The 13,283-nt window shown below is 46.4% G+C and overlaps 1 protein-coding gene across 1 annotated transcript in view; it reads right to left on the bottom strand.

Moving 5' to 3' along the window:
* Positions 1-627: 627 nt before the first annotated feature.
* The window catches only part of LOC142583275 (cytochrome P450 4c3-like), a 29,994-nt gene continuing 17,338 nt past the window's right edge, over positions 628-13,283 (bottom strand). Inside the window, exons 9-11 of the mRNA XM_075693675.1 lie at positions 8,607-8,673; positions 2,974-3,153; positions 628-992 (exon numbers count right to left, since the gene is read on the bottom strand). Coding sequence (XP_075549790.1) covers positions 817-992; positions 2,974-3,153; positions 8,607-8,673 — 423 coding nt within the window. The 3' untranslated portion in view covers positions 628-816. The remainder of the gene's footprint in view (positions 993-2,973; positions 3,154-8,606; positions 8,674-13,283) is intronic.

Below are 13,283 nucleotides of genomic sequence, written 5' to 3'. Positions count from 1 at the left end.
CAGTGCAGGGTAGCAAATCGGACGTGCATCTGGTTAACCTCCCTGCCTTTTCTCTCTTATAATTTTCTCTCGTCTCCTGAAAAGGAATATAAGATGGCTACCCACCGATCACTCTGGCACTGGCTGCTCGGTGCTGTCGAGGAAAATGGATTTCTCTGCGTATAATAAACATGTTTGCGGAGCAGTATGACGCTATCGCGACCTTTCGGCATGTATCCGACATCGCTCTGCCCACTCTTTTTCGCGGAGGATCTGTTTTAGCTACATCTTTAACGTTCCCTTGCTGGATGCCGCGACTTTCGACCGGCCACCACAGACTAAGCAAGGTAAAGCGGACCAATCGCAGACGCCTGCACGACCCTCATAAGCCGGTTATCTACTTTAACTACACTAGCTCTGACCCATCGAAATCCTCTCCACTTCTGCGTAGTCCTCGCCTCTTGTCAGCCAAATAGACAAGAAAAATCTGTCTAGCCAGACACTGCTAATTGCACAAAAACAAAGGTGACGTCCTATAAACAAGGAAAGCGTTTGATTGGGCTGTTCAAACAACGCTGCGGGTCACCATCCGATGCTTGCGCAGACGGTTAGTAAATTTGATGTCACGAGACTGGAATAAAATCATAATGCAATGGTTTTATTTTATACTACCTTTGAGATTGTTATTTATTGAAAGGACAGAAAGCTGCAGATATAAGCGAGGTGACCGTAGCTGTCATAGGTTTCATTTATTCGGTCCGTTTGTAGACGTGGTCCGTTATTATTATTATGTTAACGCATGAAACCTTCTGAGGAAAGAATTGTCGCTGAATCCTTTCATTTCAAGTTTGAAGGCTCCCTCGGAATAAATTTCACATGCAGACCACTCTGTGGCCTCAAAACAAGCTCCGCCATGACACGGATCTTGTCTCGATGATGCAGTGAAACCAGCTTGTAGTTTCGAAGGATGTTGGCAATGACCACTTTTTCTTCCATCATGGCAAAACGTTGACCTAGGGGAAAGTAGTACGCAACCATTGTAGAGCAAACGCTTTGAATCGATGCTGTAAGCATCGATATGGTTGCAATAAGAGTAGAAAAAGAAGTCCAATAAGAAGACGCGTCAAATTACGGCCGTCCCGGTAACACGCTTTCTCGTGCAGGATTGCAGGCACTGGTTGATTTGCTTGGGCGGCATTAGAAGTATTTATTGGCTTCACACACGAACGTCCTAGGCCCTTCGGGAAAATCCTTAAATATTAGTGCAATCTACACCGGCAACAGCAATCCAATGTTGTTCACAGCCACATCGCGGCAGTCTAAATATTTTTACACACTATGTATTTTACCCATCCTTGTGAACCCGTGCCAGCGTCAGCCTACATTCCTGTCAGCGGTCTGTTCGGTCAACTTGCGGTACAACATTCTAGGAAATTATGCACAAAATAGCCTGATTAGGCATATGTTAAATTTTACACATATGACAGGATGGCCCTTATTACGTAGGAGGACAAATGCAATACATTTAAACATCGTGGCGTTCACAAAATTGAAACTGAGGGCGTTTATGTCGGGGTACCCGTTCCTTCAACCGAATGTTATCAACCGCAGCTATATTTAGAGAGATAATGCGACAATATCATTCCAAACAACAAAATTTAGAGGTTACAGGAACGAACGTTTTAAGAGAACAAGCAGGAAGGTATGCAGTACCATAGAAAACTTCATCTATGACTCCCATTGAATGAAATGTTGATGTTTCTGTTCTTTTTTATATAATCATATATAGATTATATAGCCTGCGTCTGACTCTTCAATCACATTCCATATTTTCTGCCCTGGCAAGTACGCTGTTTTCGGGCACAGCAATAAACAAACAAATCAAATCTTCGTCAGACAATTAGACCATTTTTGCCCGCGGTACTCGATTCTTGGCCTATCCCCCTTGGCGGCTGTGCCCCATGGTTTGAGATTATCGTAATCATCATCGTCACCATCGTCACAATGCGGATGAAAAGAAATGTTGTATTCAAAAGAATGTGTAAGCATGAAGTGCTCGTTTCTTCAACACACCATGTGTGTACGTTATTTATTTCACCACACTCTCCTACATGATGTGCTCGACAACGTTCTGCATCATAGTCTTCGCTCAGGATTGTGGTATAATGGTGAATCTAATCTAATCTAAGCAAACTTGCAAAAAAAGCTCACATTTTGCATCGATACCCCCCCCCCCCCAACGGTGTCGTTATACTTATCTGTTTGTTTCTTTCCCTTTCCTTTCCTTCATGTCAGTCATCAGGCCAAAATTAAACGCCCTTTTGCCACCCACTCGGTTTCTTCTCTCTCTCTCATTTCACTACAGCGTACCAAGGTTCTATGGAACGACGCATCTTTAAGTTGCAACCACGCGTTCCTCACTAGCGAAGTACTTTTATATTTATTTATGGAACAATGCACGTAAATAGTTCAAGAGATTATTTCAACTAGATCACTCGGTAGATGCTCAAGTACGCGCGGTAAATCATATTTCAGTGCTGAAATATTAAAAAAAAAGATCCAACCACACAAAAATTAAAGTAGCCCCCCCCCCCCCCAGTACAGTAGCAGGGGACGTATTCTGAAACGTTCGCCGCCGCGAAAGTTTCGCCCTGGCCACGCCTCCGCCGTTGCGGCGCGCTCTGAATGGCTGCTTTGACAAAACCGGAAATTCAGGTGGCGCAAGTGAATTTCCGGTTTTGTCAAAGCAGCCATTCAGCGCGCGCCGCAACGGCGGAGGCGTGGCCAGGGCGAAACTTTCGCGGCGGCGAACGTTTCAGAATACGTCCCCAGGATTCAATTTCATTTGCATCTACATCTACACTTACAGCACGCGCGGTACGTCATATTTAAGTGTTTAACCGTAAAAAAATTTAATTGCGTAAAAATTAAAAATGTTCCAGTGCAGTAGCAAGATTGAATTCAATAGAAGCACATAATAAAGCACAGACTCACCAATGCAGTTTCTCGGGCCAGCAGAGAAAGGAACGAAAGCAAAAGGGTGTCTCCCTTTCACGTTTTCAGAAAGAAACCTGTCTGGAATGAATTCTTCCGGCTTGGGGAATACTTCTGGGTCACGATGCAGGTTGTAAATGCCAATTTGGACGGCCGCGCCTTTCGGTAGCTTTCGGCCAGCTGGGAAAGAAGGTGGGACTACGTCAAGCAGCGAATTCTTGTCATCTAACCTCTTGCAAAATCATTAGAATGATCCGACGTCAGTGGCTATGGTGTTGCGCTGCTGAGATCGAGGTGACGGGTTCGATCCCGCCTGCGGCGGCCACATTTTCAGGCGAGAGGAATGCAAGAACGGTTCCTTAATGTACACGTTAAGGAACCACAGGTGGTCAAATTTATTCCGAAGTCTCCCACTATACGGCGTGTCTCAAAATCAGATCGTGGTTTTGACACGTAAAACTCCATAATTATAATAATTATTGAAATGTTTCAGCATCGCGCTATCCCTCCCCCAAAGTTACACCAGCGCACATGCAGCTTCCACTGCGTATTATTATTATTATTATTATTAATATTACTATTAATATTATTATTATGTGTGCATACATAGGACAATTACAGCGAGGAGAAAGAGAGCTAGCTGGCCACTGCCACAAGGAGGGGCACAACACCTGCCAGCTCTAAAAGAGAAAAGGCAGATAGATAACGAACAGTGAGTAAATAAGAGAGAGTAAGCCGTAGGGGCATGAAAAATGAAGAAAAAAGTAAGATAAACAAGGTTAGATACAGACACAAGAATAAAACATGCTTGTTTGTCACTCACTCATCGGGTGGCACTTGGCGTCTTTCAAATAGTCCACAAGTTAGCACAAAATTAGCGCCTTATTTCAAGCTATAATCGAAAGTATAGATTTGTCGTCTTCAAAATCGGTAGAAGGGCTCTGTGTGATTGGTCACGTTCAGACGGGACCAGCGGGAAATGTCATGTCATTCATTGTAGCACACCTTAAGTCAAGTGGATGGTAACCTTTGTAAAGGGCAACCCGCTGCGTAGTATAGGAGAGACAGTTCGATATTAAATCACCAAGTGTTTCTGTTGCACCTCAGAAAGCAGAGGATGCACTGAGTGTCAGCCCAATTGTCGGTGAAACCGCTCAGCGACCATGACATCTCATAATCGAAGCTCCAGTAACATAGCTCCAAGGCGGCGAGGTAAACCACGCCAACGAACGCGTGGGGGAATTGATGATCATGCGGAAGCCCGCTTATTCAGGCAGGTGGTGGCGGATCAGCCGATGCGTGTGTACTCGAGGCCCCGCATGGAGCAAGGGCATCGCGCATCGCAAGTATGCGAAGCTCTTTATTGCGACAGCAGTTATACGGACAAAAGAGGCGAGTTGGCACCGTCAGTGACGCCACTGCCGTGATATCCCGGGTGCGACGGCGCATGCGCGGACCGGGCGGCCCAGGACACCGAGCGCGCTTGGCCAACGTCACGTTGATTACTGGAGGTGTACTTTTAGCGGCTGTTGTTTGGGCCCGCGCGGCCGACAGTACGCGCGCCTAGTACGAACCGTGTGTTGCAGGTCACGTGATCTGCTGCCAGTACCGGGGGCCCCTTTCCCCGCTTAACCTTGCTCTGCCATCTGTTAGACCCCCCCCCCCCCCCACCCCATTCCTCCGCCGCCCCCCGATTAATTCAGTTGGCAGATGGAACGAGAAGGGCTTAATCAAAGGTTAAATCCCCGGACCTGCATGCTGTCTTCTGCGACTACGAGGCTTTCTTTCTGAGAGACCAGTGTTCTAGCTTCCTGCTATACCCTCTGGCAGATGACAATTTGAGCTCTCATGACATTTTCTCCACCTTTCGGCATTCTACATTACTGGTTTGCCATCTCGAATAAGTGTACTTACTCAAGATTAGCATTAAAATAGAGTGTAAGCATTGTAGGTAGAAACGTCCTAAACAACGTATATAGAACCTTGGTTTTATAAACGTGGGAACAGACGCCGCCAAATACCATGCGCCTCAAAGGATGGTAATTCTACTTGTGTATTTCTGGACATACAGCCCTCAGCGTGCTTCTGTGCTTGAAATTTACTGTTTTTGTTAAGTACTGCTTCTTTGTGGACTTACATATACGATAATCTGTGTCACTGAAGCTTCCTGCTACACTCTCAAAGAAACTTGCACCCTTTGGGGCTTACCTTGTCCCACAACAATAATCGCCATCTGTCTGGCCCGCATTTTCTTTTTTGAACGCCGCGAGCCCGGTATTTCCAAGTGACGAACGGCTTGCGGGTTGTCAGCGAGACACATAATTCTTGACCGGAAAGCGAGTGCCGAGCTTCCAAGAAAGGAAACGCAAGCAAGGCAGATGACGATTATTGTTGTGGGACAAATATACACCCCAAAGGGTACAACCGTTTCAAAAGTGTAGCACTTACATCTATTTTACAGTGAATGTACGCGATGAGTAGCCGAAGGTTATCTGATGCCGACATTTCTGTAATAAACTAAAAAAAAACGTACGTCTGATAGGCTACTTTAGCCAAAATACGCTTCAGCAAATAATAAAAAACTGCTAGAATGTAGTGACTGATTTCCCTTTAACTATGAAAATTATGGGGTTTTACGTGCCAAAACCACTTTCTGATTATGAGGCATGCCGTAGTGGAGGATTCCGGAAATTTCGACCACCTGGGGTTCCTTAACGTGCACCTAAATCTAAGTACACGGGTGTTTCCGCATTTTGCCCCCATCAATATGCGGCCGCCGTGGCCGGGATTCGATCTCGCGACCTCGTGCTCAGCAGCCGAACACCACATCCACTGAGCAACCACTGCGGGTTCCCTTACACTATTAGTGCCAACAAACTAGGAGCGGGCGAGAAAGGGAAACTGCCAGCCAGAGTCAGAGTTTCAGTAAGGAGACTTGTTTTCGTCATGACCCTTGACAAAAGCGCCAACATCTCCTAATTATCAAACGTTAAAAAAAAGAAAACGTCCATCTTCCTGTGAACCCTTTTAGATACATATTTAGAATCCTGCGTGATCTTGAAAAAAAAGAAATAAGACCGAGCACTCTGGTAAACACTGACAGAAATATTTTGTCACCTGAAGAACTCCTGAAAACTCCTGGAATACACTAAGAGGCTCCCTCGCAATCTCAAGAACCACGTAGTGCCTGCACGCAGCAGCAGGCAGATGCGTCCTGTGGTATCCCACAAATCCCGGAAGGTTGCACTCCCCGTCGCGCGTGTATGTCTCTTGCAACGCGAGCACGTCGTACTCGTGCAGGAGTAGGTGTTCGGACAGTTCGGCGTGTCGTCGGCGCAGCGAGCGGACGTTCCATTGCAGGATGCGCGGCCGATGTTTGGCTGTGCGACTAGCCCTGGTGATTGTGTCGCTGTTGACATGCCACTGCCTGCAGGCAAATGGCCCGGAGCGGATGGTCAGCTGGCAGCATGGTGCTGACTGCTTGCATGGTGAGCAGCGGGTTTTCCACCAGCTGATCCATAGTAGTTTGGGCGGGTGGAGCAGCAGTATCCTGTGTCTGCTGGCGTTGAGATGCACGAGGGGCTGGTACCGGATGCCTGGGTGCAGGGCTGGGGCCCTTCAGCACGCTCGCGTAGGACCGCGCCGGAGATAAGGAGGACTGCTGCGGCTGCTTCTCCTCCCGGACTGCTGCGCTGACAGCACGCCTCGACAAAGCCGAGGTGGAGGAAGCCATGATGGTGGCCACCTCCCGTTCTTCCTGCCATTTGGGGCAGGCGGGAGTGTCGGCCCTATGGGGGCCGCCACAGTTCCCGCAACGGACTTTCTGGCAGGATGCGCCCTCCGCGTGACTCTTGCCGTAGGAGATGCAGTCGGTCGGCCATCTGCAGACTCCAGCACGTGCCCGAAGCGGCCGCACTGTCGACGTTGCACTGGACGGGGCCTGGCAGGCCTCACCCTGAACCCGAGCTTGAAAAGGCGCACGTGTTCAGGGGGGACCGGTCCCGCGAAACGGATGGTGATGGTGCTCTCCTCCCTCGTTGCCGACAGCACGGGAACGCTCGACTGAATGGCTCCCAGCAGGTCTATGTCCGCGGGTAACCCGACTACTCCGTGCAAGAAGCCGGTGCTCTTGCCGCGCTCGGCTGGCAGTCGGGCAGTGACTGGGATTCCGTGCAGCTCAGTGACTGCCAGCAGCTTCTCCAGGCACTCCCGGGTGGTAGTATCGGCGGCCACGATGTTGCGTCTATGGTTAACGCGAACCACTGCAACACCGGGCCGCGAAGAGAGGGTTGCAGCGAGTGAGACCTTTGTTGTCAAACGCAGGTGAGAGCGCGGCTGTAAGCCCCGCATTGCTTCTTCAACCTTCCTGTTATTTTTTTCCGCCTTCTTTTCCTTCTCTCCCTGATCTTTTCCTCCCCACTCCGCTTTCCCCGTGCAGTGCTGTTGAGGTGTCCTCCTCTGAGAGACAGTTACGGCACTGCACTTTTCTCTTCCTCTCCTTCAAAAGTCACTACACACACACAGATGCGTCCTGTCCTCAGCGGCGTCCATTTCCATGTAGGACATGGAAGACACCCGCCGTAAGCGAGGCCTCCGCGAGGCGCCCTTTCTACAGTTTGCCTTTGCAAACTTAGGAAAGGGCTCTTGAAATTCATTTCAAGTGGATACGTCTTGCAAGCTCACCGGCTACAATTCGTAAATAGCAATATGTGCCGCAAAGTAATTAATTAAGCAGTTAATCAGTGATTCTTTAATTAGTCGAATATGCGTTTTCATTTCTCGTGCTAGTAATGTCCGTCTCTTCGAATAATCCAGTTCAACGACAACAATTATGCCATATCTGCACCAGGCGATCTTTCAAAATTCCATAAAACTTAAACATAATAACCCTGTATAATTCACATACATTGAAACGTAGCGCTTCATCAGTATAAATGCTCAGATATTTGAATGAAGAGTTGCCTAGCATATATTACAAACATTTTCTGATTATAATTCAAATGGGTCTTTTTTTTACATTCGACGAAGTGAGCAAATGCTTTCGAAGTTGCTTGGACTACTATAGCTCAGCGCGCAGGGGCTGATGCAGCAACAACAAAATTATGCCTAGATTTACTTCGCTCGTTTAGAACATTAAGCCGTCATTTGGTGTTTGTTCTTATTTTTATGAGGGAAGAGGCGTCACGGCCACTCATAGCTTCATGTCACGTCATGCTATGTCGCGTCATGCTTTATTTTATTTTGTGTTTTCCTTATCCCTTTATTTAACAATCTGTAAATGCTTTTCTTTCAAGTAAACTGACTTTGTTGACACTGATATGTTTAATGACAGTATACGTTTAATGGAACATAAGTATAACTTCCCTGTTCGTTTCAGCAAGAGAACAGTTGGATTTCTTTCTATTTGTTACATCAGCTGTATTTATATTGTTTTTCACAATGCTCTTCGCGATGCCAGTGCTTCCTAGAAGGCCAGCCTGGCCTCTGCACTAACAAAGCACTCACTCACACTCGCACGCTCGAATTCTGGCCTTAAGAAAAGGCACATTATAGTACCATTCTATGGGCACACGGTGACCTGAAATGGACGACTAAAGCTTTCTGCTTCGAGACAAAATAGGGAAAAACCTTACCGATCATGACGTCTTGCTCGCACGTTCTGCTGATGTATGGAACTGATGGATACAATCGCTGGGACTCCTGTAAGCAAAGACAAAACACTCGCAAAACAAAGTGCGGATAGCTTTATACGCATAAAATCTCGTATCAATTGGCCCGATCTAAAATAGGCCAACATCAGAAGCGAAGCAAAGTGAAAAGCTGTTGCAGACACTCAAACTGTCTGTAATTATGCATATATTATCCAAATGAAAAGAAGAAAAATACGTGAATGTACACGTTCTGCATGCGTTGCACCAATGCGCAGCCGTACTTTCCTTACGGCAGGTAAAACTGGCTTTGCTCTTTATGTTTTTCCTCTTCATTGAACCCCCGCAGACTCAAGGCTGCAGGCGAGAGTGAATGACCGCTCCCTCCGTTCGGCCCTGGAAGTGGGACAGCGACGTCGCTTACACGTGTCAAGTGATATGTTTCAGACCACCAAGAAGACATCGGATTCTGAAGCCTCAGGACGAAACACGCGTAACGGCCAGTGTCTCCCCGCTACCCCTAGAGGCAGCGCCACTTTTTGACTGGGTGAAAAACTGAACGTTTTGAGTATCAACTTTCCTTTAATCTACTCAGTGTAATCAATGTTCCTTTTAAATGTTCAGTTGCACTCGACCTTTATCTAGTAGTATAACGGACGCATAAATCCTGTTATATGTGATCCGCTAGGCCAGCATGGTAAAGAAAGGTCGAGGCAGTGATTTCAAACGTGATGCAAAGGTTGGAACTATCACAGAAGCATCGTCTGTCAGCAAGCACGAGTTTAAAGATAGTGCTCACTTTCTTCTTTATTTTAGCATCTGAAGCTTCACCGAAATAACTTTATGCCTTTGTTAGACAGTCAAGAGGTTGAACTGATGCACTGTGCGCGTGGTTCTGTGAATATTTCCTGCTTCAAATAATTTACGCGCTTACTTAATTTTATTTCTGCTGATGATTTCCACTTCTCATAGTACCTAATGAAGAACTAAATTCTCTTAGATCAAGCTACTGCTCCTGATAGCGAATAGTTGGGCACAAGCGCAATGCGTAGTTTGGCGTAGCTAAACATAATTATATATATAATACACTCTTTCCCAGTAAGTTAAGCACTGTCACGCCTATACGGGTTACAATAACTTTAATTATGGGGTTTCTAACCTAACTCTAACTCTAACCACGATCTGATTATGAGGCACGCCGTAGTGGGGGACTCCAGAAATCCGGACCACCTGGGATGCACACAAATCTAAGTACACGGGTATTTTCGCATTTTTCCCCCATCGAAATGCGGCCACCATGGCCAGGATGCAATCCCGCGATCTCGTGCTCAGCCGCCCAACACCTAGCCACTAAGCAATCACGGCGGGTTCAGCAAAAAGTGACGAATTACAAGAGTAATTACTTGATTTAAAAACGTATGCTGTGCTGCTAAGCTCGAAGGCACGCGATCAAAACACGAACGCGGCGGCTGCATTTCCATGGGGTGAAATGCAAGAACACACATGTATCATGAATCGGGTGCGCGTTAAAGAACCACAGGTGGTCAAAATTATTTCGGTGTCCCCCACTACAGCGTGCATCATAATTATATCGCCGTTTTGGCGTGTAAAACCTTGCAATGTAATAGTTCATTACAAAACTACCGATAAATCTAATAGATTACACTTACATGTAGTTCGGTACGTACAAGTCTGGCGCTTTGGTGTCGCTTTTTGCCTCAATAACCACCATTTTCTCTCTTTGTGCATGTGTGTGCTATTTTTCTTTCTTCAAAGTGAATAAGGACGCGAAATTTTGTGGCACGTGGCGCTACAGTGCACCCAGACAGCGAACTCAGGCCGATATGAGCACCGGTAAAAGAAACGCGCTTATCAAGCGTCACTACTACGGTCAGCTACGTGCGCACTCCTACGCCATCCTGCTTAGACGAGGTCGCTATTTCAACCAAGCATCCGCTGCCAAGCGTTGCTTGCGTAGTACATAGATAAGCACAGAACACTCGAGCGCGATGCTGCGCTATGCAGATCGCCAGGTCAGCTTCGTATCGCCTGCTGCGTTGCTCGGTTGCACCAAAGCTGCATGCGCTGAATCCAACTGCACTCGCAGTAGTGTTGCACGAGCAGACCCGTAGCGACGAAACTAGCCATGTGTTTGCGCCCCGCATGCAAACGGCTGGCTTTTTCCCTCGGAGGCACATGAACCGCATTGCCTTCAAGCAAATTGTTCTCTCTTGAGGGAAATGCATTTGTTTTTTTTTTTTCTGAATTACTTCCAGCTTTCGCAGAAGGCCTTAGGCAGGAGTGGGACGTACATAGCAAAAGAGCAAAAATGCATAACGAAAAAAAACGAGCTTAACTATATGTGAATCAAGTAAAAGAAAACACAATCTAACAAGAAGTGAGTATAAAAGAATAAGACTTGATGAGCTCGCTTGGGGAGCTGGCCTGTGGCGAAAAATGTGGGTCGAATGACTTGCACATCGGTACACTGTTCGTACAGTAACTGTGACGAAAAGTAAAGAAATTTGGCTCCTTCCTTGAACAGCTGAAGGTAACAAGAGGGCACAATTGCTTTTCCGTGATGAAAAACCACGTCTATCTGGTTCATTAAGGCCCAATCTAGTGAAACCGCCGGCCTTTTATATGCTGCACACAAGCGCAAGGCTGAATTCTCCGTGACAGCGATGCGCTACTGAGGCGGCATTCTTTTGAGTGCAACACGGGCTTGCCGAACACTGAATGTAACAGGCCATGTTGTCAATCAATGTGCATGCGCAGGCTTCATTCGATGCGCGGCCACGCTGGCTACAATGTCACTTCATGGAGCCTAGGTAGCCGCCTGGCCGCGCGCTCTCGTGTTCGCCCGAACTCTTCTCATCGCTGTACATAAGAGGTGAAGGGCTTCGATGCCAGTGCCGAAGCGGAACAAGCTCATGTGCTCTGCCCAGCAGTGAACAGACTTTTACTTATCAGCGATGCCTGTGTTTTGATTTAGCAAATGTTTTAATACGAGAACTGCACCCTTGAGCTCAAAAACAACAATTTTTTAGAGCATTTCTCCTTTAAAAGCAGAAAGTGTTTCTAAAGCGACTATGAATAAGTAACGCCAATAAGAACCTTGCAACATAAGTGACAAGGTTCCACTGCCCTCTTAGTTACAGAGTGTTCTTTTTATTTTATAGAATATACAATTTTTTGCAAATCCCCTGTGGTAGATAGCGCAATTATAGATTTGAGCTCGATTACTCGTAGAGGTGGGTGGAAAACATAAAACAAGCCTGTTGCTCTTGAAGCCCACAATATCAGTTCTTTTTGAGACATAGGATGTCTAGATCTCTCTTTTCTTGTTCATTGACTCAGTGGGTACCTTCAAATGTGCGCGAAACTGTGCTCTATCTCTCTCTCCTCTCTTTCTCTTTTCATCCCTATACCCACTTCTCCCAGTGCAAGGTAGCAAACCGGACGTGCGTCTCGTTAACCTCCCAGTCTTTCCGTACTTCTCTCTCTCTCTCTCTCGAACGCGCGCGAACATTTTCTTCTCGTTCCCTTAACCCAACGCAGAATTACAGAAGAGGATCATGTTCTGCCACCAGACCTCTTCACCTCTCTTGTTAACATTAAGTCCAAACACCAAGTCCTCCCGCTTCCATAGACGAGTTTACATAACAGCCAGTAACGCCAGTCTTACTGTGAAATCCTACCTTCAGTGCTTTCACTTTCGTGGAATGAATGTGAACAGATTCGGGAGATAAACTACTTAATGAGGCAGTACAAGCGATAATTCAAGCCTCCCAGGATGCTGCACTTTCGGCATCACTCCGGTGCTTTTCATTTGAAGGCTGCACCGTTCGTTGCCTGCAGAACCCTGCGTGGAATGCATCTCTTCTTGTCATTTAGTTTAATCTTGTGAAAAATCCGAAAGCTTGCAATCAAGTTCAATTAATCGAAATCTGGAAGAACGCTAACATAATCCTAATCCATAAGGAAGGCGACGCCAAAGACTTGAAAAATTATAGACCGATCAGCTTACTATCCGTTGCCTACAAACTATTTACTAAGGTAATCGCAAATAGAATCAGGAACACCTTAGAATTCTGTCAAGCAAAGGACCAGGCAGGATTCCGTAAAGGCTACTCAACAATAGATCATATTCACACTATCAATCAGGTGATAGAGAAATGTGCGGAATATAACCAACCCCTATATATAGCTTTCATTGATTACGAGAAAGCGTTTGATTCTGTCGAAACCTCAGCAGTCATAGAGGCATTACAGAATCAGGGTGTAGACGAGCCGTATGTAAAAATACTGAAAGATATCTATAGCGGCTCCACAGCCTCCATAAAGTAGTCCTCCATAAAGCAAGCAACAAAATCCCAATAAAGAAAGGCGTCAGGCAGGGAGATACGATATCTCCAATGCTATTCACGGCGTGTTTACAGGAGGTATTCAGAGACCTGGATTGGGAAGAATTGGGGATAAAAGTTAATGGAGAATACCTTAGTAACATGCGATTCGCTGATGATATTGCCTTGCTTAGTAACTCAGGGGACCAATTGCAATGCATGCTCACTGACCTGGAGAGGCAAAGCAGAAGAGTGGGTCTAAAAATTAATCTGCAGAAAACTAAAGTAATGCTTAACTGTCTCGGAAGAGAACATC

This window comes from Dermacentor variabilis, chromosome 1 (genome assembly GCF_050947875.1).
Source record: "Dermacentor variabilis isolate Ectoservices chromosome 1, ASM5094787v1, whole genome shotgun sequence".
Classification (NCBI taxonomy): Eukaryota; Metazoa; Arthropoda; class Arachnida; order Ixodida; family Ixodidae; genus Dermacentor; species Dermacentor variabilis.
This window is presented reverse-complemented; position numbering and strand designations above follow the sequence as displayed.